The 24,009-nt window shown below is 43.9% G+C and overlaps 5 protein-coding genes across 5 annotated transcripts; 4 read left to right on the top strand and 1 right to left on the bottom strand.

Moving 5' to 3' along the window:
* Positions 1-643: 643 nt before the first annotated feature.
* AOL_s00210g194 (uncharacterized protein) lies at positions 644-1,246 on the top strand (the record flags this gene model as incomplete). The annotated part of the gene is made up of 1 exon (XM_011128996.1): positions 644-1,246. One exon carries the CDS (start codon positions 644-646, stop codon positions 1,244-1,246), a length of 603 nt encoding a protein of 200 aa, XP_011127298.1.
* A 2,459-nt stretch (positions 1,247-3,705) lies between these two features.
* AOL_s00210g193 (uncharacterized protein) lies at positions 3,706-5,218 on the top strand (the record flags this gene model as incomplete). The annotated part of the gene is made up of 3 exons (XM_011128995.1): positions 3,706-4,222; positions 4,283-4,782; positions 5,135-5,218. 3 exons carry the CDS (start codon positions 3,706-3,708, stop codon positions 5,216-5,218), a joined length of 1,101 nt encoding a protein of 366 aa, XP_011127297.1.
* Positions 5,219-12,108: 6,890 nt separating this feature from the next.
* Positions 12,109-13,264, bottom strand: AOL_s00210g192 (uncharacterized protein; the record flags this gene model as incomplete). The annotated part of the gene is made up of 2 exons (XM_011128994.1): positions 12,109-12,653; positions 12,787-13,264. The coding sequence occupies 2 exons, from the start codon at positions 13,262-13,264 to the stop codon at positions 12,109-12,111; spliced, it is 1,023 nt and encodes a 340-aa protein (XP_011127296.1).
* Positions 13,265-16,190: 2,926 nt separating this feature from the next.
* AOL_s00210g191 (uncharacterized protein) lies at positions 16,191-17,671 on the top strand (the record flags this gene model as incomplete). The annotated part of the gene is made up of 2 exons (XM_011128993.1): positions 16,191-16,303; positions 16,381-17,671. 2 exons carry the CDS (start codon positions 16,191-16,193, stop codon positions 17,669-17,671), a joined length of 1,404 nt encoding a protein of 467 aa, XP_011127295.1.
* Positions 17,672-21,765: 4,094 nt separating this feature from the next.
* Positions 21,766-23,059, top strand: AOL_s00210g190 (uncharacterized protein; the record flags this gene model as incomplete). The annotated part of the gene is made up of 3 exons (XM_011128992.1): positions 21,766-22,546; positions 22,640-22,690; positions 22,767-23,059. 3 exons carry the CDS (start codon positions 21,766-21,768, stop codon positions 23,057-23,059), a joined length of 1,125 nt encoding a protein of 374 aa, XP_011127294.1.
* Between the last annotated feature and the right edge of the window lie 950 nt (positions 23,060-24,009).

Raw genomic sequence — 24,009 nt, 5'->3', positions numbered from 1 at the left:
ATCTCTAATCACTGCTCAGCTTGGGGTCTTTGATCCATTACCAGAACATTCAAAGCATTCAAAAGCACCCTGGAAGTTAAATATCGAAACAAAATCATATTTGTCAATATCATCGTGCGGACTATTTTAAAATGCAGAGGATTTATAAGGATTTATGAAGATCTAAATAATTAATAATGAGGACTGGGCAGTGCACATGTGCACAAAGGTGAAGTGACTAGTGGGTGACGTCAGAGGCTAAACTTCGTTTCAAGGCAATAAATCGATACCTAAAACCAATATCAAGCTACTACATGTTTGAAAGCCGTATAAAAGCTATAAAACGTTTGCCTCGAATCTGGACGCCCGAGGAGGAGATCAGTTGGAGGGTCGGCGAGTCCGCGTTGTAGGTGTCAGGTGATCTGAAATTTGTTTGAATGCAGCGTCTGGTTGTCGCACCAGTCTTTCGTTGTAGACGTGACGAAAAGCATACACGATTCTGTATTGTCTTGTATCTGGACTCGTTCGCGTTCGTGTTTTAGTTTATCGTATATAACGCTCCATTGGTTGGTTGCGCATCTACGCGTTGTCTTGTTCCACATCGACGGCCATCCATCTTGATAATTTCCATCTAGTCATCACTCTTCCTATTGAAAATACCATCATGCCGACGATGCGTCCTCGATTTGATCCGCTAGATGATATTCCAATGTGGACCTGCGTCCCCGAGTTTGGAGTACAGACAATTTACTTAGATTTTCCACCAGACCATCCTCAATATCCTCATCGCGATGAGCCCCCTTCCCCATCTCCTTCTTTGCCTTCTATACTTTCTGAATCTTCATCCTTTGGGATGAATCTCGCCGATGAAAACGGCTTCTCGACCGTAACGTCGTTAAATCAACGTATACGAGATATCCACTCCCTTGACCATAATCAGACGGAGGACCCAGGCCCCACTGGTGATCAAAAGGTAGTCAGCAGCAGTTCACGCGACTCAAATACAACCCTCCGAAAACTAAACGCGCGAGGCGGGGCAAAGCTTGGTCCAGCATTCCAACGGTGTACTACTTGCGGGAATAAAATTAGAACGCCAGAACGACCATCCCAAAAAACGATCTCCCGAAATCAAGGCTCGTCCAAAGTACGCACTAAACAGCATCGAGAGAGTAACTGGAAAAAACAAGTTACAAAGCTCCCAACACGAATACTGAAGACACGCAAAGGATGTCCAGGAACCTCTCATCGCCCAGCGGTGGCCGATTAGTCCTGATCATATTTTTATTTTTATATTTGCCGGTTTCTACTCGCTGAGAGCGGGGTTTTCTGTTACTATTAGCCCGCTAGTGCTCTTGTACCTTTTGATATTCTCCCATTACTGGTATTTCTTAGCATGTCATACTCGGCCTATGTACCTACAGACCCTCTTGAGCAATGTATTCAGCAGTATCCGAATCCATCACATCATCGAAACGCCCGCGCGGGCTCTGGCGCCCAGGCTAGCTCTAAACTCATGATGTCCGAAAGAGTAGAGCGGAAGCCGGACCCTTTTTGGCAAGGGACTTGAGAACTGGTAGTAGAAGGAATTAAGACGGAAGCTTAAGAGAACTCTGGGAAATCCTAGAAAATATGAACAGGGATCAGCAGATAATCTCCATCAAGAGCGAGGTTGTTGAGTGTCACACAAAGCGGGAAAGCCAAGGCCCCACCAGACTAAACTCAATTCGCTTGGAGCGGTCCCGGATTAGGTAGAAGACCAAAAGCAGTTAGCAAATCTCCAAGATTCGATACCTGCCTACTGCCTTCAAGTTCTAATTAGGATGTTTGTCACTTTTGGTGAGAGTTGTAAATTTCATATCTTTTGCGCAATTGCAGGGATGTCTTGCATTGCAATCTACATGCCATCTATTACCATTCTTTTGTACAATCCACATTCGCTTCAAAACATCGACAATGCTTTAACTCTACGTTTGCGAGTAAGCGAATCCTTCTGGCTACTTGGGTCCGTCGAGAAGCCTCGGCTTTTCTTGGATCCTTGTTGACATTCTAATCCATTTCTAAAGACAATAGGGACTTATTCCTAAGCATTTATACATATAATATCTGCAAATTCCATTTTTGATATTAGATCTTGACCTCAGCCCAGCTGATAGGCTCTGAAGGGGATAACCGGCTTAGCTCGAGTTCTGTAAATTATTCCGCCAGACCATGAGAACATACATCCATAACCATGGCCTCATTTTCCCCGTACGCACGGGCGAATCGTGATATCGGTATCAGATAACATAATTCTAGGCCTAGAAATGAACCAAGCGCCTTTGAGAGTAGCTTAGAATCGAGTGGAGAGCCTGGGTCGGTTTCGGATCTTGGCTTTTAGTCTAGAAACGTATGTTAGTGCGTATCCCTCAATATAGACCTAGATTAAGTGTGATACAGATTTCTCTGATGCTCTTTACTACGGAGGGACGTACCTAGCTCTATACATCGTGAATAAGTGAATAAAAAGAATAGGGTTAGCAGAGCAAGGTGCGGTTAGGTCTGAAGCATTGATATCGAGAAGATTTTGCCGGGTCTGTAGAATAATACTGGGAAAAGAAGGTGGGGGGGGGGGGCGGATTGCCCTAGAATCAAGCCCTCTTTCCCTTGAGTAGATTATCCTTCACGCGTCGTCTCCCGAATGGGAATATGTTTCTTTTTGTTGACATATTCGCGTTCGCGGGGGCACGCGGGGCACGCGGGAGAGCAATTGATTGGTGTAGACGTCGATACGGTCTCAAGCACCCCAACAGCCTCGTTGAATATCGAGGCGAGAACAAACCCTACATATTCCTAAGCATGTCGACGTGGCATTCACCTTGTAACGAAGCTACCCCGCACTTGACAGCTGGTTTTTCTTTCTCTCATTTTGTCAAGTTTTTTATTCAGAAGGTTGGGAAGGATCCAGTGATACAGCGCTTTGCTGGCAGCCTCTATCCCGGAGCTAAGCTTGTAGTGATCCTAGGAACTTGGACGACTTCTTCCAATGAGATAAATCACTCTGTATATATCTTGTATGTATTATGCTTGGTAATCATGCACTGTCGAATTAACTCTTTCCAAATTCCTTTGAGAAAAATGGCTTGACACGCTGGCCCCGTTCTACTTCAGTTTACAAGCCCAGGGCTATGATATAGTTCAAGTACGAGACTGACGCTATTCCGTGCCGATTCCTCGAGCGATAGAGCCCCAGCCTTGCCTGAAAAAAGTAAATGATATGCAATATAGCTTCAGAATTTCTTAATCTGACCAATTAAATCAATAGTAGAATTTATTGCAGTAGCAAGTGGACGAAAGGTATCGCTACCTGTCCGAGTGATAGGCATTTATGGTTTTAGATTATGTTCGTTAACAATATCAAGGTAACAACAGGCCCTACTGAAGGTCCGTTAACTGTTCTTTGGCGGGTGGCGCTTGCGAAACGGGTTCTATGTATCTGTACTAGGTACTTACGTTAGAGAATTAATTAATACCAAAGCATTGGCCTTCGAAATTAATTTCAAATGTATGACCAAAGTACCCTTTATACTCTTATATTAGGAGCGTTCCCTAGAGCGAGGTCCCACATAATGCCCACTCCTATGAAAAAACCTCCCTCCAATAAAAAAGACCTACACAGGAACTCGCCTTGGGTTTCACTTTAATATTCTGAAACATCATCTTTATGATCAATAAAATTATTTTCCCATCATGTGGCGCAGATTCAGTCCCCAAGCTTTTCTGCAAGGCGAGGGTGTATCCGCCAATCCAAGATTTCACGATGAATACACGGTCGGGTGGATCTGTGCGTTACCAATAGAGCTAGACGCGGCAAAAGCGATGCTAGACAATATACATCCCAGTCTTCCCATACCAGCCGCCGACGAAAATGCATATACTTTAGGATCAATAGGAGGCCACAACGTTGTTATAGCCTGCTTACCAAAACAGACAATTGGCACTACTGCAGCGGCGAAGGTCGTCACTCAAATGCAGTGCACCTTCGCAGTCAAGATCGGCCTTCTGGTCGGTGTTGGCGGTGGTATTCCATCAAAGCTTAAGCTGGGAGACGTTGTGGTGGGGACTGAATGGGTCCAATGGGATTTCGGCAGGGTCGTACAAGGCGGCTTCCAACAAACTAGCAAGCGAAACACGCCTCCAAATAACCTATTAACAGCAATATCCAAACTCAGGGCTCTGCGTAGAATGGATAGGGCCAAAGGCGGAGGTGAGCGTCTCTCCGGATAGCATGGACCGAAAATGGATCAATATCTAACTGATCTTGCAGAAAAATACTTTAAATTCGCGATTAATACCTTTGCTAAATTCCATCCAAGCCTAAGGGGCCCTAGGGGGTTCACTCTATTGATGTCCACTCTATTGGCGCCCGCTACTTCCAGAATCAGGCCAGCTCGTGTTCGTTATGGTTTAATTGCTTCTGGAAACAGAGTAATTAAAGACGCCGGGTGCCGGGATGAAATCGACAGAAGTCTTGGCGGAGATGTCTTGTGTATTGAAATGGAAGCAGCTGGACTCTTAAATTTCCCGTACATCCCCATTCGGGGTATTTGCGATTATGCGGATTCGAGAAAGAATGACGACTGGCAACAATACGCGGCTGCGGCCGCCGCAGGGTACGCAAGGGAACTGTTAGAATCCATCCACCCAGAAGGACAGTCCATCAAAAGTTTTTTTGGCCGGCTTCTTATGTCATTACCAAAGGATGGGGCCAATAGAAGGGTTTTCGGGACGTTGATGGTGATTTTCGGAACGTTGATGGTGGGTTTCGTATGTTGTCTGCTTTTTTTCCTTTATGAATTCATGATGAATTCGAGATTACTCCATGATCGGCAGATATTATTAGATATAGAACGTCACACGATCGACAACTTTGATAAAATGTGAGTTACATAGTCCTACAGTCCTTCCTAGTAAGAAAGTCACTCGATCCTCTGGCCGGGTGCACGTGCACTGCGTTCCATCCGCTCCTCGTGGAGATGATGTGGTCACTGGTCGATCATTACTTGACGGCTTCGCGACCGGGTAGCAAGACTGGTAGCTGGCACATATGGTCAGGGAGCGATTGAGTAACTTTGTTACATTGGGAACGTAGCTATTTTCTAACGGTTTATAATTTTAGCCTTCGCGAGTGGCGGAATGCCCGTATGAGGGACTCTACTGGCTTTCTGCAGTCAACTACAGCTCTGGTGACGACGGCTCCTAGAACCAGCAAGTACCCCTAAAGCCGATTTTTCAGTGGCCAATGCTTGGATGCCTTTAACGTCATGTAAGAGTTCTTGCCTGTATTCAGTACTTTTCAATCTATGCTTCAGGTTGTCATCTCATCTCAGCATATAAGCAGCAGCGCTGCAAGCTACGTGTTCCTCTCCACGCGAAATGCTATCACATGAGGTATTCCACAGCTGAGCTCCCCCCCCCTTCAAGCGTGAGTATTAAGTATAGTCGTAATGAAAGTAGGTCTATTAAGCAAGTAGTATCTGGTTGCAGTGCAACGATAATCTTGTGTTATGGTACCGATAGTAAATAAAAGTCGCCAACACAACACACAAAGTTTAGTCGAGAAACCGGCGATGCTGGTCGTAAACTAGACAACACAGGTTATGCCGGGGCTTTCTTGACAAGCAAACGGCCTCAACGCAGCAACACGCTGTGTTGGATGACTCAGACCTAGCCCTGATTACTCCTGATCTAGTAAGAAAACAAACGCACACACAAAGTTTCCCTCGCCAAGACCAGCGAGGTATAAATTCACCGCCGCCCCAGCACCCTCTTTCTTCATCAGCTCTCTTCGCCAATTGGCTTAGATCAAGTGTAGTATCTGTTCTTTTCAGTTTAATATCTGAAATATCGTCCACGCGACGATATCGGTTATTAATATTATTTTTGCATTTGGGATGAGATCCTCTTAGCTTGCTAATGTTCTCTCCACCGTGTCTCCAGTATTGCACTGTCTCTGGATGATGCGAATGATCTTTCCATTGTTGTCTTCGTGATACCGAAGATTCAGTAGAAAGATAGAATATTTCAGCCATTAGTTCGGTTTCCATTTTCATCCGGGAAGTAATATACAAGTAAGAACCATGAGGCAATTGTAGGGACAGATGTAGAGACAGACTTTTCGAGGAGGAGCACGAAAAGTCAAAGACAAGAAATTTAATCGTATCGGTTGTAACGCTGTTTCGTCTTATCGCCTGACGTTTTTCTGCACGATCTACCTAACTAGAGTATTAATCTCTTCTATAAGCGCCGGACGAGAGCACTCGTGTATTACAGGCGCGATCTAAGCGAAGAGAGTAAGGTATCGGTACCTCTTCCAGAGAAATAGGTCGTTCTTGGCGAGATTTCCTATTACGGTAGGAGTACTTGCTGGTACCCCGTAGTAGCCCCGGTACGATCGCTCGCAACTACCACTCGCCCATGGTGCATGATGATGCATGATGCACCAGTTCCTTCACTTGTTCGGGTCCCGAATCTAGCTCCATGCACATGGCGATGGTATGCACTCGCACCATGCATCGGCCCTCCTTCCAATCATGCCCCCAGCAACCCTTTTACTACTGATGAGTGTGGACTGACACCGTTTTCACTCCGCGTGAGAATGTCCTTTCTATTCAAAGCTACCTTGTATAGTCCTTGGCAGAAATGTGGTTGGAGGAGCGGCGATGACTCATCTTTGTGTGGGAGCAATACTCTGAGTTAACTGAGCTGGTGAAAATCCATCGTCCATAGCAGTCCATTGTCGCCAGTGCGACGGAGTCTTGTGGCCCAGGTCCCGTCAAAGCGGGCTGGTGGTGATAGCAACCGTTGCGTTCTGCAGATTTGGAGAATCAGTAGTTAGGTTTATAAAGACCTCCTCGAAAACGTACCGGTCTGCGAATTCCTTAATTTCTTCGTCGCCAGTACTGCAGTCCTAAGGTGACCGTTCGGATGTCCGCCCATACTAAGAGAGCCCTTTCTGTTACTGTTGTTATGATCCGAGAAGCCTTTCCATTAGAGATATGGAAATATAATATGGCTGGTAATAAGTAAGGCAGGAGGAAGCGGAGTGTCCTTCTTCTCGACATCATCATCCATCCTTTGGTCTTTTCTACTAGCTTCCAGAACCCTATTATAGATAAAATTAGAATAGATTGTAGTTAAAGCTTCCTGGCTAACTACGTGGACTCTAAGTCTACCTCAAGTATGTCATTTAAACAAAAAAACTGTTTCCTCAATCTTGCCAGAGTCAGTTGATCGTATTTGCGAACTTGGTTAATTCGTTCTAGCATTACACACCAAAAGATCAGAAAAAATAAATAAAACGAGGTAAATATTTATGGTCCTGGGGGGCACTTTCAAATAGATAAGTGTTTCCATGTTAGGGGAGCTATTATTTTCATGGCGGCGGTCATTCTTTAACAGTTTACAAACGAAAAAGAGATCCAGATGTGGCTTGCGAGCGGCGGAATGAGGCCAGAACGTGCTACCTACTCGCTCCATGGGCAACAAAACGGTCTTCTAGCCACCAAAAGCCTCATGCTGGGTCGAAGTTTAGACGTCTTCAGCCTCCCTTTTGTTTCCAGACTCCACCTTTAGTAGTTCAGCAAACAGAAAATATCATGTCTAGCAAGCAATCTCGCAAGGCTGTCGTGACAGGACACAACATAAGGAGGGCGAGACTACAGGAAGGGCTGCCAACCATATCTGAGTGAGGTGGCTGGGTTTTAATATCCCTCACAGGTGCCAGGGAATAAATAAATGCATAAGGATAGTATGAATTAGGTGGGTGTATTGAGAAAGATCGCTGGGAATTCGAAACCCCGGAAAACAACCCCGGGTATCATGCATCCCGGGTTACTATACTGCACCCCGGGTGTTCGCCGGTACCACACAACACGATAATGGAGGAGTCATGAGTTATCGCCAAGATTGGTTATTCGCTGCAGGTACAAGATGCAATGATTGATAGCACACGTGCACATGTATATAACTGCATCTGCGTAATGCATGTACAGAACATTGAACCCTCGAGACGAGATTGGACTCGAATCCGGAGGGAGGGGCGGGAAGGAACGGCTGACATCTTTGCAGTATGCATATTCGAAGCTTCGAAGGATTCCAGAACCGCACGGACGTACGTACGGGTGTCGATAACGATTAGGCCTATCATCGGCACTTTTAAGCCATCTCGCACTGGATGCACGCTTTCGGCTATTTACCTCAGGTGCGGTAGAAGTGGATTTCTATTGGCCTGTATAGATGATGTGCATGATTGCACGTGGTCTCACTTGTTTACGATGTATGTGCCTACTAACGTTTAGTTTGGCTCGTGCTTACCTACTTATCTCGCTAACTGCTAAAATATATGTCTCTTACTATTACATTGTAGCAGGCGCGGCTTATCATACCGCGGTTATACTGTTGCTTTTGGTTGGCCCGCTCATAATGGCAACCCTGTCACTTGCAATAAAATGCTTATACGTGAGTTTAAAGTCCAGTCTTTTGTTATTGTTAGAGTATTTATAATTGTAAGGAGGGATGTGATGAAAAAAGGACACTTTTGTTCGGAAAGGTGCCTAGGCTGATCATGACGATGAGACAATTTCTGGGGACCCAAAACTATGCGTAGCAAAGCAGCTAGTGGCAGAAAGTGCTATGATATCAAACATAATTTAGAACTTTGAAGGAAATGGCCCTCTCAGGCTCCCATCTTTTGCCAGATACACGCTTTCGTTTCAAACTTGAAATTAGCTGGGATGAAGATAATATTCTAAGGTGGTAGCTTGTACGACCAGCGCGCTCTTCTTGATCTTGGGGCTTCTCTCGACGGACCCCGTGAAACAGCCAGCAGCATGCTGTGATACATATTTTATAAGGCTTTGAGATGTCGATTCCCGTGACATCATTTCGGTAGTATTCACCTAGCGGTATAGGTATTCCACGTTCTCGACTAGCGAGCTTTCCTTTTTGCACATGGAACAGTTGTTTCGAGCCTCCTCAGTTAGTTTCTAATTCCTTAAAAATGTTTTTCAGATTCTAGTTCGAGGTCCCGTTAAGAGTGTTAGCTTTTCATGGTAATCCGATTTCAAGAACTTAAATGAAATTAAGGCGGAAGGTCTAACTGACCACGAGTGCCAATGAGGGAAGATTTTGAGAAGTTAAGAGGAAGAGCCCCAGTCCCGTAACAAAACTGTGGAGGAACCTCATAAACTTAAAGTTAGCTACTAGTATACTTACAGAATGCAACTCATTGACTCTGATTATGGTGGAGAAGCATATTTTTCGTGAATTCAGATGGATAGGGTCATAGGGCGGCCGACGGTACACTTGTGCCTCGAAATGGACGGTCTTTTGGGTAATGTGAGGTTTCCTCGAGGACCTTGAGGTTTCGAATGCATTGATGTGCGTGCATATTGAAGCCGGTAAGAGCATCTTAAACGATGTTGAGGCTTACACTAGGCTTAAGGCACGGCGTATTTAAGATATGGTCGGGAAGATTGGTGAATGGAGACAGGAAGTTAGCTAGTAAATGAGGAAAGGGATATTCTTCCTAGTGTCATCTTCCACGTAAACCATTGCCTGCTCTAAATTTCGTAGGATGTATTTACAATGCCAAAGGAGGGAGAAAAGAATAATTTTGATACCAATCTTGCGCTTCATTTATTCTCCCATCCAAGATTTATTCACCTTTTCCACACATGTTTTGATTTGACTTTCATTGTCACTGTTTTGAATCATCACATGTTGATCAATTGCTCGCTTAATTAATCTATATAATTCAACTTAAGGTTCGAAGACTGCTACCTAAACAGATAGTTTGTGTCGATATTCGCTTTACTGTCATGGTCTATTCCTGATAGAGACCCTTTTACTAGAACTGGGTAATTGTTACACAACATAAGCTATGCTGAATGCATATGCAAAATTGATCCATCATCACTAGAATAATACAGAGTCTTAGGGTTCAATGCTTATTAAAATGAAAAGTTTAGGCTTAATCAGTCTCAGTGCGGTCTTATTATTGTACTTGGGGTGGTTTCAAAGAGACTTAAATTTTAACCGCAGTCTCTACACGCACCAATAACGGATTAGCCCCGATTTACTTCCAGGTCTAGGTACGAGACAACCCGATTTACGTTACGGTAGATTTCTAGCATTCGGCTCATTTATTTGCCGAACTGAACAAGAAATATTGAAATACTCGCAATGAACTGGAAATTGTGGCGACCCTTAATATAATTCGCTTAAGGCCCGTCCCACAGTACGTGCGATGGGCAACAGACATTTTGTAAAAAGGACATAGTTCCGTTAAAACGGTACGACGCTGTGGGCACAGCAAAGACCTAGCTAGCTAGTTTAAGCTATCACTGGTGCTAAAGGATACAGTTCGCTCAGTAACGAAAGGAAACCCAGGACCAATAAATGGCTTCTTTACTATAGAATGTTGTTATAATTACGATAGGTTTATCGTAAACTGATAGATACATTGATTGTTCATAAATTTATAAACAACATGCAATTGCGCAATTCGTGTGCTCGAGCTCATTGATAACTTGTATCTCAGAATTTTCTATTAACCAAATTTCGTTGCATAAACCTGAACAAGTTTTAGTTACCCCGCGGACTGGGGTCATATACAACAAGGCCGCCCGGCTTTCCGCATTCTATTGCATTGACGTTTACACGTTGTGTCATTTTGGTGAAATTCTTGGCATCAAGCTCCACCGCCAAACCTCCGAACTTCAAACATTGATTCGGCCTGACCCCCGAAGTGGCTCATTTTTCTAGGTGTGAGACACATAAATGGAATACTCATATCCTCTAGATTTCCTACTAATAAACTTTTCGACGATATTTTTCATAGTACAGCACAATATATAACGCTAGTTGAACGCACGAACCGGCCGAGGGTATTGGCCGGGGGTTTCGGCAGAAGTATGACGGTCCCGCTCCTGGGCCCTACTACTATAGCTAGTCAGCAACCTATGCAAAATTTAATTAGGTCTATTCATATATCTCGGGAGCTAAAATTTATTAAACTTAAAGACGCGAAGATATCAGTGCTTCCGTACCTAGGTGTTACGTCCTTCAGTGAATGGAAAGACGCACGTTCGTACCCTAAATTTTATAAATATCATCTATCGCTTCCTATACTCTATAGCTCTACCAACTGAGCCGCATCAATGCAATAATTTATCAGTTGATGGAAAGTGAAGCAACAGCAGTTCCCGGGTCTTGCCTACAGGTGTATAAATATCTACCGTAAGTTTCTTGGAGTAAGTTGCATATTGGCTATGTCGAGAGGACAGCTAGTCTGTCGTTAACTACGCGAAGGCCGTCATCTTCGAGTCTAGCTAAAGATGGATGCCTTAGATTTCTTTTCAATATAAAGCCTTTTTCAAGGCACTTAGTGAAATCAAACTGAATAAACGTGCATTGGAGTATGCGATAGCTGTAACATAGCTTTCAGGAGTTGCTCGAGACCGGAATATGGAATGAAATGCTCTTATAATTTGCTAGCTAGCTGAAAAAACAAGATATATATTAATCCATAGTTAATCTATTCTCCGTAGTATGGTGGCGGCCCTTGAGTCAACTTCTCCTTGTAACCTTTAGTAAGACTCGTCCCGCTGGTCCCGACATCTGTAGACCCTAGTTCGATGCTGAAAGACGAGATCCTCCAAACCCGACCGCTCAATCCCTTCATATAACGGTCTGGTTATGTGACCGGAGAAGTGCAAGATTTCATAATCTCATTTTGCCTCGTATCCAGATCTATACCTTCGAATTCTTCAATACCGAAACTTGGATTCCTAAGACCTAGATCGATACTAGTTTCGTGCTCTTTATAGGTTTTACCTTTTTGCGGCCTCTCCGAAGGGAGAGTTCGAAAAATAAAGTTGGCAGAAAACAATAACACGAAAATATGGTAAGAATCAGCGCTTGATCAGAGTTCGAAAATTAAGGAGCCCTTGAGCTTCACGCTCAAGCAATACACTTCGCGAGTAGGGCCTGTAGACTATTTATTATTACCAAGTTGAAGGCCTCAGCCTTGCACCTATGACTGAGACCAAGGTACAAGGATAATACCCTCTACACTCAAATTTATTGATCCTAAAAATCGATGACACATAAGCGGGGATTTGCAGTTTCGAGGCACCGTATAGAGAACTCACAGTGTCTTAATATCTGAGGCAAGCTTCGGGTGTAACTCCATCCCGGCCCCATATGTCTAGCAATAGACCTCCCAAAGGTTCGCCTTGCACTTTCCTGTTGGCCTATATCACTTTCCATAATGCAGCCGAGGAAGCCTGACTTGATATCCAGTAAACTGCATCTATGCTCTGGATCGACGATTTCGAGGGTATCAAAGCCGACACTACCAAGCTTCTCTTGAAGCTTTCGCGCGGATCGGTTCCACATATCCAACATTAGAGGTATGGAATATATTCCAATTTCCCAGCCAGCTTGATGGATCTTTCGCAAAAGGCTGCCGTATGCCAAGCAGTGACAGGCCGTAGACCCACATACTTGGTCTCCTGGGTGGAAGTTAGGATCGTGTCGCGTTTCTGTACAGAGGTAATTTAGAATGGAGCGCAACTCGCATATACTCCACAGGAGATGATTCAGCCTCAGCCTTCGTTGTTTTTCGATTTTTCCTGATGGTAGCGTTAGAAACGGTTATCACATTGATATTGGGATTGGCCTAAATCCCAGTCATAACGAACGAATGCCACTAGAATACTATATTTAGAGTAGGTTTTCTTGTGCGTTTAATTTTAGAGCACTTACTCAACTGTTCTTGAGGCCATAGGCTTGTATCCAGGCGTACACCGTCATAACTCAACAGTCGTCTATCCAGGATCGTTGTGCCCTCGACCGGATAGTATTCTTTTCCAAGACAGGTTACTAATGCTTCTGCTGAACTATTTCTGCCGAAAATATCGGCTACATACAGCCAATCCTCATTACCTGGCTCTAAGGCATGTGGCTCCAATTTATCAAGCCATATCGGGTTCCAGACCTCGAGCGCTTTTTTCCATGCATATTTTTGGCTAAGGAAAGTTATTTGGGCGAAAGTTTTCAAGTTAATATCTCGAATATCTGAAGCAGGGTTAAAATGGAGGATGGAAAATATAATTCGGAATGCTTCAGGGTCGCCGGTCAGTCGTATGGCGTCCAAGCTCCTCCCAGCCACCACGAGCCTGAGCTCAGGAGATCTCCTCATCAAGGACCTCAGAGGCCGTGACGAAACAGAGAGGACCTCCATAGAGACTGCATATCGGATGAGGGAGCGCTAAATAACAACCACAAAGTTATAGTCCTCTGTGAAAAAGCACTGGATATCGGCATATCTTTCTCTACGGGCTAAAGCATTATTACGGGCATTTGTGTGTGGTATAAGGGTCGTAGATGTTCCTAATATAGATGGATCTATGTCAGTTTCTGCTCCTGCGACAAAATAGGTATCCGCTTCGGACTGGGGTCCTCAATCGACGGGAGTTTGCTCTAGGCATTAGGCAAAGTTAAATTAGAGACGCTGTATCTTACCGAAAGCGGGGCCGGGGGGTCTACGTCGGAATTGTCGTGTTGTATTTCCTCGGTTTGTAGACACCACTCTCTGGATCTGGGTTCTAACATTATCCGCCATTAACCAAATTTAAAATTTCTTCTAGGTTTAATGCACTCAACTTTCGGTTGAGTCCAAAATATAATTGTCTTGAATTGTAGAGATAGTTTTTTGACCTCGGTATATAAGCATATAAACTTGATATTGGGCGCTGGCTCGCGCAATTCTTAGTATTTGTTAGATTGGATTTCCAGAAATTGGGTGCCATTTCCAGGCTAGAAGATTTCGTGGTAGTTTTAAAGCAAGAATTCAAGATACTTTAGTACCACAATATATTAATATGTGGCGCAGCAAGATAGGACATCTTGGGACGGTGTATCGCTAGCCGCCGATATGACACTGGTGAGCCACCAATCCTCTGACCGACACCACACCACAACACACAAAATCACACACTCGACCATAGTAGCTATGATTCACAAGGGGTCTTGCGAAACTTTTACAGGTTGAAGAATTCTGGGGTTCTGGCTTTAAGTTTTTGAATGGTATCTGTAGCCGTCTGCAAGATTAAATTACGTTGCAACGCGTTGGCTGCGGCCCCGCGGAAGTTCCGCCAGTGTTGGCAGCGCTTTTGCTGACAGCGCCGGCGTATTGTCCACAACGTGGATTGAATGGAAAAGCGAGCGGCAGAGTCCCCTGCAATTTAAACTTTATGCGTTAGCTACGTAACACACAGCATGTATCTATAGGTCAGCAGCAACTCCGCGGATGGATTTAGATTTTGAGGGTGGTCCTCAGCGTTTCCCACCTCAATCTTTTTTCAGGTAGATTGAGCTCTTGGTCAAATTAGATGGATGGTCGTCTATGGAAATATCTACAATGCTGGTTCCGGCCGCCCTAGAGCCCCGGGAACTTGTGAGGTCATGCATTGATATTATGATATACACTCATAAAATTATGGAGTTGCGAACGCTAGCTTTATTGTATTCATGGTCCGACGTCTGTTAATCTGGCTTAGAAGATATATATTCCTGCATCTTTGACTATGAATTATCTCGCAATTTCTGCCAAACAACTACGGCTTAATTTACAGGATCTTCCGTATTATTATGACTAAAATATCCATCTAGTTGGTCTAATTACTATAGGAGAAGTGATATCTAGGGATTTGGAGTTGGTTTAATACCTCCAGTGCTCTGTTTTATAAATATGGAAAATTTCAATGGCTTGCTGTACATCGTCATCACAGCTTCATGCAACTATGTATATTTGCATTGTTCTAGAGTAGGGACATCTGGAGACTAGTCAGCGCCTATACCGTTTTGGATTCTGTGTTCAAGGATTCTATTCAATTGCGACAACTATTGCATGGACCCATGCGACATTGAAAGCAAGCAAATCAAGTCCCCGAGTTGTTCCGGTAGTGACGGCCCACTTGAAATTGTTGGGAACTCGTCGATCGCAGTTTTTCTGGATCTTTCGAGCAAATGGCGTGACTACATGGGTAGTAAAAGATGGGAATGCTACTCATGCATGATACGTAGAATGGGACTTGTTGAGAATTGGTGGTTGATCATCACCGTTTTCTCTCGCACATTTTGGCTAACATAACGGCTGGCCCCGCTACATGGGTATTGAGAAATGGAGTTGCGATTTGTGGAATTATGCATATTTATGCATATGGGAATCCGATAATTCCCAAATCGGAGTTCTGGTATCGAGTGGAGTCATGGTTTCTAGGGTAGAAATCTATCTTTTCGTGCCGATACACGTATCTAGAAGAAGGAGGCTGATGTCACATGCGTTATTACAGCTTAGTTCTTAGGACAAGAAACGCTAAACTCAAAAAGGGCAACGCTTCATAACGGCTAACTTGTTTTACCAATGGACAATAGGTGTGGGAGGGCTGGCTCACCTAAACAGACCTTCTAGGAGAGGATAGTGGGGAAGCAATGCAAAATGATTGGTGGACACCGGTACGGGCGGCTGCAACCGATCCCGAGGTTTACTTATGGTCTGTGCAATAATTGATAGTGCTTAGCTCTGTTTGACGCGGTTCAACAATCACTTAAACCACAACTTCATGAATTCGTAGTTAATCCATATCTTCCCAAATATCGATCCATCCGCTTAAAATCGGATACTTGGAAAGGCGTTATATCGTTTTGTGACTTTGCATATTCTCTAGGATCATGACCAGGGCATAAAATGGCTAATCTAAAATGGTACTACTGTTTTAGATCCATGCACAAACCATGAACCCCTCTTTGTAGATACATGTCGCCTTTGAATACCTCTCCTAGTGATATTGTATACGCCACAATACGGCCATTATCATGAAGAATATAGAAAACTAAATACCGGAAAATGCACCTAGCTTTTAGCAAGTTTGTTCAGATAGTCTAGTCATGTCCGTCGGCTGTTTTTCCTCTCAGGCCTGCAGGCAGGAGCATTAAATCTGGTTTACGAAGTAAAGTCTCGTATCTTGGGAATTTCCGAGCTAACATTTATGATTTTATTTAAAGCTGACCTGTTCGCTCTTTACGAGAGGGTTCATTTAGCCTGGCAGTGGACTAGTATCTGACAGATTTCGTCCCACTGAGATCATAATTTAAATTTATCCAAGATGAGAAGCATACTCTCCACCTCTGTTACTTTCTGGGTGCTTTGCGCCTCTGTAACATCCGCCAACCCAACCCCGAATTCGTGGCAGTTTGAGGCGTCGATCAAGAAAGCAAAGTAAGTTTTGGCCAAATTTCCTTATGTTCTACTAGATCCCACATCAAGGTATTGGTTTTTCTAACGCGCTCTCTTAGTCTATTACATGATCTCGCCAAATTCAATCATATAGCGGCTCAACACGGTCGCAATCGTGCTCCTAATTCCCCCGGTTTTGATGCTTCTGTCAATTGGGTTAGGTTCCGAGTGCAAAGCTACGCGAAGTTCAGCTACTTAGCTGAGAACTATCAGACTAAGGCAGATCTAGTTGATTTCAAGCGCTTGAAGATAAATCATAGAACTGTTGCACCTATCGAGGTCGGGGTGTTGCTAGGCGGCGAGGAAAATGCGCCGCAGACAGTTCAGGGACATGTCGTGAGGCTCGAAAGAGGCGGCCCGGACTTCTGCAATAACCCTAACTGGATTTCAAATGTCGATGTTGAAGGAAAGGTTCTACTTTATCGACTTGCAGACTGTCACTCTGGAGCCATTGGTGGAACTTTCACGCAGGTTCCCTTCACTGGAACTCCAGCTGCTCTATTGTTCTACAGGGACAATTGGAGACCTGATAATGTTGTTAAGAGGGATCTAGATCTACCTAGTCTCGCGGAGTTATCTAAACTCGTCAAAAGACAAAGCGGTGAAAGTGCGCTTTGGGCAATCATTAGCAAAAACGAAGCTCAAAAGATACACAAGGATCTCAACAAGAATAGGCCAGTCACAGCAAACCTCAAAGTTGTCAACTATCGTTACGACGATGTAACCAGGAAAAATGTTATAATCGAAACTAAGGGCGGTAATTCCAACAAAGTGATTGTGCTTGGCGCTCGTCTTGATAGCGCCCCTTTCAACTCTGGGATCAACGATAACGCTAGTGGCGTCTCTCTTTTGCTTGCACTCATTGATGCTATTCAAGCCGGAAAATTCGTCCCAAAAAACAAAATTCGGTTTGTCTTCTGGGGTACCGGCGGCTCAGCAGCCTATGCTACTGGACGCACAGTCGTCGAAGCGGCACGAATTAAAGCCTACCTAAACTTTCATTCAGTCAGCCGGGGAGCCTTCGGTGTTTACGACGGTGATGGCAGCCGATATAACGAGGCGGGCCCTACCGGTTCTAGCGCTATCGAAACTCTCTTCACCAACTATTTTACTAGCAAGGGAATTACCTCTAAGCCTGCTCGTTTGGAAGGCGATCTCTTGAGCTTTGCAACGGGATCAAGCGTTGAGAAGCCCGTCGGCGGTCTGTTCGGCGGGGACTCGGTAGTTCATGACCCATGTTGGGGCCAACCTTGGCCTTGCGACAGCCTCTCTAATGCAAACTTGAACTATCTGGAGATCAACGCTAAGGCTGCTGCTCATGTCCTCTATGCGCTCGACCAGAGCACTTAAACTGGAATGTGAGTTCCCCCGGGACAATTCTACGCCGTTAATGGCAAAATCTTGTCTCGTACCCAGACACGGCAAAATCTAAGGCTTAGCCGAAAGCTAGCTCTACTCAATAACTATTCGGAAGGATGTAACAGGTTTCGAGCCCTTGTTCGGAACCTTCATGATCTCGTATTCCACACCTTCAATACTCGGTTACGTTGTTTGGACTGGATTAGTAATAAAAATCAATGACACCTGTATTCACTCCTTAATTTTCAACTGCACGCTCGCTCTTACGTCAAAAGCTAGCTCTTAGTTCTGATATCAATCAATAAACCCCCTAGTTTTAACCGCCTGTTGTAGAACCTTTCAAAACTATCTTTACTGCGAAGTTTAGGGGCGAGGGAATGACTTTATCGGTGGGCTTTGGAGGTCGGGAAAACGGTAGAAATACCAGGCCATAAATCCATCAAAATATATTACGATCATGAGGCATCCGTAACTAGGGAAAGTTCTAAGATGAGCCGACGACGCGCGCAGCGGGAAGGAGTTTGATACAAGCGTATCGCACCCCCTGTTATGTGTAATTTCTTGGGGTAGTACCCGTGTCATTAGATTTTGGACCAATTCCCCTAAAACGACTCGGAATATTATCTAAACAGGCCTTCATTTGGATGACTATGGGGTTTTATTCAATTGTCTAGAAGAATATGGGCGCCGTCATCTATCATATGTGTTGTTTTATGTACTCGGGTACAATTAGAACTAGTCTAGGTGACGGTTAGCAATCTATGCTGATTCGAATATTTGTTCAAACTTCGGATTAGTTCCGACCATAGTTGCCTCCATCAATAATCCTCCCTAATACTTTTGGAACTGGTGGTTATAAATGCCGGATTTAATTTCTAATACGCAACGTTCACGGACTTTACAAATATTTAAACAATGTCATGTATGCAAGTAGATCTAGCATGGCAGAGACAATAGATTACATTCCAAGACTTCGCATCGTATGAGCGAAACGGCGATCTCAAATTAATATATATTTTAAATTTGGAACAGTTTTTCGAAGGTTGCGTGGCCGAAACCAGTTGTAGCCGTCTTGTATGCAAATTCTGTTAATGGGTAACATGCGCGCTAGTGATAATCGCGCATAATCGGCAAACCAGTCCCAAAAGCTACACTAATATGTGTCTCTATAACCCCGATGTATAAATTACCGTCGTCTCGACTATTCTTCTGATCCTACAAGTTTCGAACGACCTAACGTATTTTGAAGCTTATCCGCGAACCCAGCAACTCTGCTTCAGCCCTTAAAAACATTCCCAGGCTTTTCCGCAAGATCTTAAGGATGAGTAACAGCAGCTCCACAGCGAGTTTGGCGGCCCCTACGGCCCTAGCAACAACGAGAATACACCATCCAGAACCGTTACCAGCGCCGGATGCCTCGTTTCCTATATTATTCCACTATCCGTCGCCTTTTGGACAGAGCCAAAAATGCCTGAATTTGGAGCATATGGCACACGATGCGACAGATTTCGAATATATCGAACAGATCAGGGCCAAGGCTCCTGAAACGTTTTTATATTTTGCTGAAAAGACATTTGAAATTGCTGTAAGTTGAGACCGATACTTTCTCTAATTTTCTGAGGGAAACAACGCCCCTGTTACAACGTTGGCATAAGTTCATGCTTAATGCTAGAGCGCTTGAAGTTATCCGGTTCTATATTAGGGCATATATACGGTCATACTTATGCTATATAGCTTTCGTCTAACGTACGTTTCTCTTAACAAATAGGTAACCTCAACGCACCCAGAATGTCATCCATACTTCATCGTCGACATCCCAAGATCGCATAACACGAGAATGATCAACTACTATGGAGGACAGCGGTCTATTAAGCAAATAACTATAAATTTGAAATTGCAGAGATGGCCACAAATCGCAGTTGCGATTCTACTTTTTAGAAAGGAGATATATTTCATATTTCTGGGTGGTTTGTTTGACCCATTTCAAGCGCGAGATCTTGCTGCAGTGGCTATAATTGGGCTCAAAATATTATGTTTATCTTTTTTGTTTACGTAGCCTAGCTAGACTCAATAAGTCTCATTGTATTTCTCCCTATCTTCCACGAAGAATTTTGGCGCGGGCTAGTAGAAGTCGCTGATTCGCGACTTCCTCGGTAGTCCTTCTAGGTCTTGTCGTTAAAGTTGCACGCTCAATCCCAAATTTATCAGACTGCTTTACGTAGTAACTAAAATATACTAGTTGAATTTAAACTACATTAATCTTATTAAAAGTTCTTCCGGTAGATGGAACTTTGAAGATCTTATGTGTGGCTACTCCTGAAGAACTTTCCGGGTAAAGTTCTAGAAGAAATATAACAGCCTCCTACCTGAAGTTTTTTGTGCGTCTCGTTTAACCTCTTAGACGAGGTGTAACCTAGAGATTTTTCAACTAAACTATGTTTGCACTGAGAAAAATAATAGGGTCTAGCGGGACTATGGCTCGTTTGGAATGTTCTCTCAAATCATTTTGGGGGCCCCAAACTGAGGTCTATAGAAAAAGTCAAAGCGTACATATCTTTATTAAACCTTCATACAATATATTGGGCCAACAAGAATCCAGTTGTCGCTAGAATGAGGGGACAATGGAAAGGGGAGACATCACTATACTGTGTCTCCGGATGTATAAAAGTAGTTTCTGCCGTAGTAGAATCAACAGATACTCTAGATTATCTTCAATCTAGGTTAGCATTTACCAGTTTTCGACAACTATCTTCATACGACTGCCGATAAATAACCCCGTTATCTATTAATATACCATCTATCGTTATATATTTAGAACATGACAGATTTCGCGAGTTTGATGAGCCTTTGTTTTAGGTAATTTTAGAAAGCTGGCTGAAATCTCTTTCGTTTCAATTCAAGTACAACGAGAAATTGATAAAAGAGAGATAATATAAAACGGGGGAAGTTTGGGGAAAGAGGAGGGTTTAGGGTTGACACTTGATCGGGAAGTCGAAATTGTTATACCTTGACATTATTTGTTCTAGTTTTTAGGAGATATATAGCTTGGGAATGGAGGCGGCTAAAACTGCACAAGCCACCTACATTTGGTGCCGTTCCTGGCTTATGCTTGGGTGGATAGTTTAAGAGTTACCTGTTTACCGTATGTGATCTCGTTCTGCCGTCTCACTTAATTACAAAACTTATGAGTGCTCGTAGCGATTCTAGCCCTAAAATACCCAAAATTTGCAAATGTATTCGAGGTTGAAGGGGTTTCGAATTTACTGTGGATCCCGGTCGGCCTCATTGCCGGTTAGGCTTGTGTAGCCCAGGGCTCTGAATCATGAGCTTTATCTGCTTGATGAGCCGGTCTGTCACTCGACTCCTGCATGGAGGTGTGTGATTTTGCGCGTTGTGGTGTTGGGACTGAAGGCTGGTGGTGCTGCACCCTCGTTCGCCATTGGCTGGCAGTTACGACGTCAGACGTCAGCGGTTAGCGATACGGTCTTGAAGATGCCCCATGGCCCACTGTGCTGTGCCACACCCGCACCCAGTGCCGTGGTTTTGAACATAAAATACCTTCGAATGATCTCTCGGATTTCTAGCGTCCAAAGACTACAAGTCACATTAGCACAACACTTAGTTCTATAGATCTAGAACGCTAAACATACCTAGCCAGGCGCTATATTTCAATACCGATAAATCCTTATTTGAATACACTATTTGAATACACTATAATAGCTGGAGGTTCGATATGGATCTCGAGCAATCTTAAATATATTTTATACCGGGTCTCGAAGAGTAATTACTAGCTTATTTATCATTAGGTTTAAGGTAAGGCTTCCTGTACCATTCTCCAAGGCGGTAGTACTATAGTTCCTTGCGTTAGACTCGGAGGCAGCGGCGAGCTAGCTCCGGCGCCCGAGGTCGACGGCTTAAGGGCGGGAACTTTGTTAAACCGAGTGGCCATATACGGCCGTATTAAAGATATCAAACTAATAAATCACCATGAGCGAATAGTGCGAATCCGTATTGAGCAAGCTGAAACCCGATTGGAACCAGAGGAACATCTGTCGGTCGCTTCCCACAAGGACACAGCTGCCCGCATGCCAGCCCCTCAGAATTTGCCTAATTCTTGGAATTCGATTCCACCTAGAACCCCGTCTCGGTCAGATGTCGATAGCAACTCTATTATAGCAGAGGAAACTGCCTCAGACCCGTCTACTTCGGGACTATCGACTCCACAAAGACCGGATTTCGGGACAAGCGATAATCCCGCAAACACTTCAGGAGCTAGCATTAACCTTACTAATGCTACTATTTTCACAGAAGACTACGATCTTATTATTATCGTTCGAAGCCCAACAGACCAGCGGACCTTCATATATCTGGTCTCAAAAGATATTCTGTCAGTCTCGTCGTCTGTTCTGAGGCCAATAATTAGAGTGCTCCCTACGCCTAATGGCGTCTTGGGAGCCATTGCAACAGCTAGGGGGCTAAAAAAACTCTACATTGACGGCGATCCAGAGGCATTGCGAGTAATATTTCGTATCTTGCACTTTGATGCCGACGAAAGCTGCCGGGACATTGAATTCAACACACTTTGCCAAATTGCTATTCTTGCCGATAAATACCAATGGCAGATGGCATTGCAGACTTGGAGCGAAATATGGTTGCTGTTATGGGAGAAGTTTGCTCTAGACCCAGGCTACGAAAATTGGTTATATATATCAAAAGTATTTAATAGCCTGAATGAAGTGGAGAAACTTGTGGAGTTGCTGGGAAAGGAATGTTCTGCTTTAGGTGTGGAAGGGTTCCAACCGTACAGGATTAATGGTGGTCAAAGTCAGTACCTAAATACAGAACTTTGGTCAGTAGATCTAATAAGTAAGTGTGGAAAAGAAAAACCTCAAAAAAAGGTTGTAGACTATCCCGCTGACTCTTCTATCTGGGACTCAAAAAGATAAAATTATAAATCAGCGCCGCGTAAGGATCAGACGACTATGTTCAAGCTTGTGCCTACTTTCTCGGGTAATTGGATGTCCGGAGAAACTAGTTCTAGAATCAAAAGGCCCTCTCTGCGATTCGGACTTGTGTTGGGATTTAGCGTTCGGGAGCCTTACGAGATCTATCGCTAAGGCACGACTTACCGCAACCTCCCGATTGATCACAGACTGGAATAAATCAGCGGTAGAACTAGAGAGCAAACTTAAAAGTCTACAGTTCGTTACTCTCGAGGCTGTTGTGCCTGAACATAAATGCGCTCTACAGGGCTTCAAATCAGGATTTGCACGTTACATTGCCGATCCTGAGTCAACTTTAGGAGGTCGCATGAGGAGGATATTCGGCGACATCGTCGTCTATGAAAACGATAGAGTACACATTTCCGATGGCTTGTAGGTTTACTAATATGTGGCATGTCGGAACAGTGCCCGAACGTTTGATGTATTTAATTGTTTTATTTCCCATAATCTAGCCAATTTAATCATAATCCAGAATTTCTACTAAGTAATCATCTGAGAGTACATTCTTCAATCAGTAAAGATATACTTGACGTATAAGGCCCAAATTCAGATGCCATTCCTCCAGTCTAAGAGCGGGGCCTAAAGAATGAATCGAGTGGGGATGGCAAGCAAAGAGTTAAGGCTAGATGGTTGACTTTAGAAAATGTATATCTTTTATCGCCTTAGCAATCAATCGTTATTCACAAGAATTCGAATGCACCCCCCCCCCCCCTCCTCCGCAGAACCCGTTCCGAAGTCGCAGACGCCTTTTCGACGGTTGATTTTGCAACCTTCAAAAAGTTTCGCAGATTTATAAAATGTAAATTTAAGTTCGCTCCGGCGGAGAGCGCTTCATCAATATTAATAAAGTTACATACAGCTCAAGCAATATGAAAGTGAGGAAATATCAAAATGATCGAAGAATGTCGAAATAAAAAAACCCTAAAAATAATATGATAAGAAAGCTGGTCTTGTTACCTCAGACCACCAATTGCTCCAAGCCTGTCGCATTTCGGACCCTGTTTCCTTTTACCAAAAATTTCAGCATCCACCTTGAGCATTTCGCGCATACCTAGACGATTAATTCGGTCTCTGAGATAAAAGCGCGAATATGTCGGTTAGTTGCGACATGCATGGGTGTCGACACCGCCACTCTGCGCAACCCATAAATTTCCAATTTTGAGCTCATCTAGCAGAGCGAATTCGCTTTGTGCGAGACTATGGGAAATGAGTCATGTTTCTTCTCTGAAGAAGATGAAGAGTATATAAGGACAAAACGAAAATTTTGGAATGTAACCCTTTGAGTCTAGTTACAGGCAGACAATGTGGAGTGACGGAGAAGTTTGG

Source organism: Orbilia oligospora (genome assembly GCF_000225545.1).
Source record: "Orbilia oligospora ATCC 24927 unplaced genomic scaffold scaffold00210, whole genome shotgun sequence".
NCBI lineage: Eukaryota > Fungi > Ascomycota > Orbiliomycetes > Orbiliales > Orbiliaceae > Orbilia > Orbilia oligospora.
Note: the sequence above shows the minus strand (reverse complement) of the source record. Positions and strands in the feature narration are given on the sequence as shown.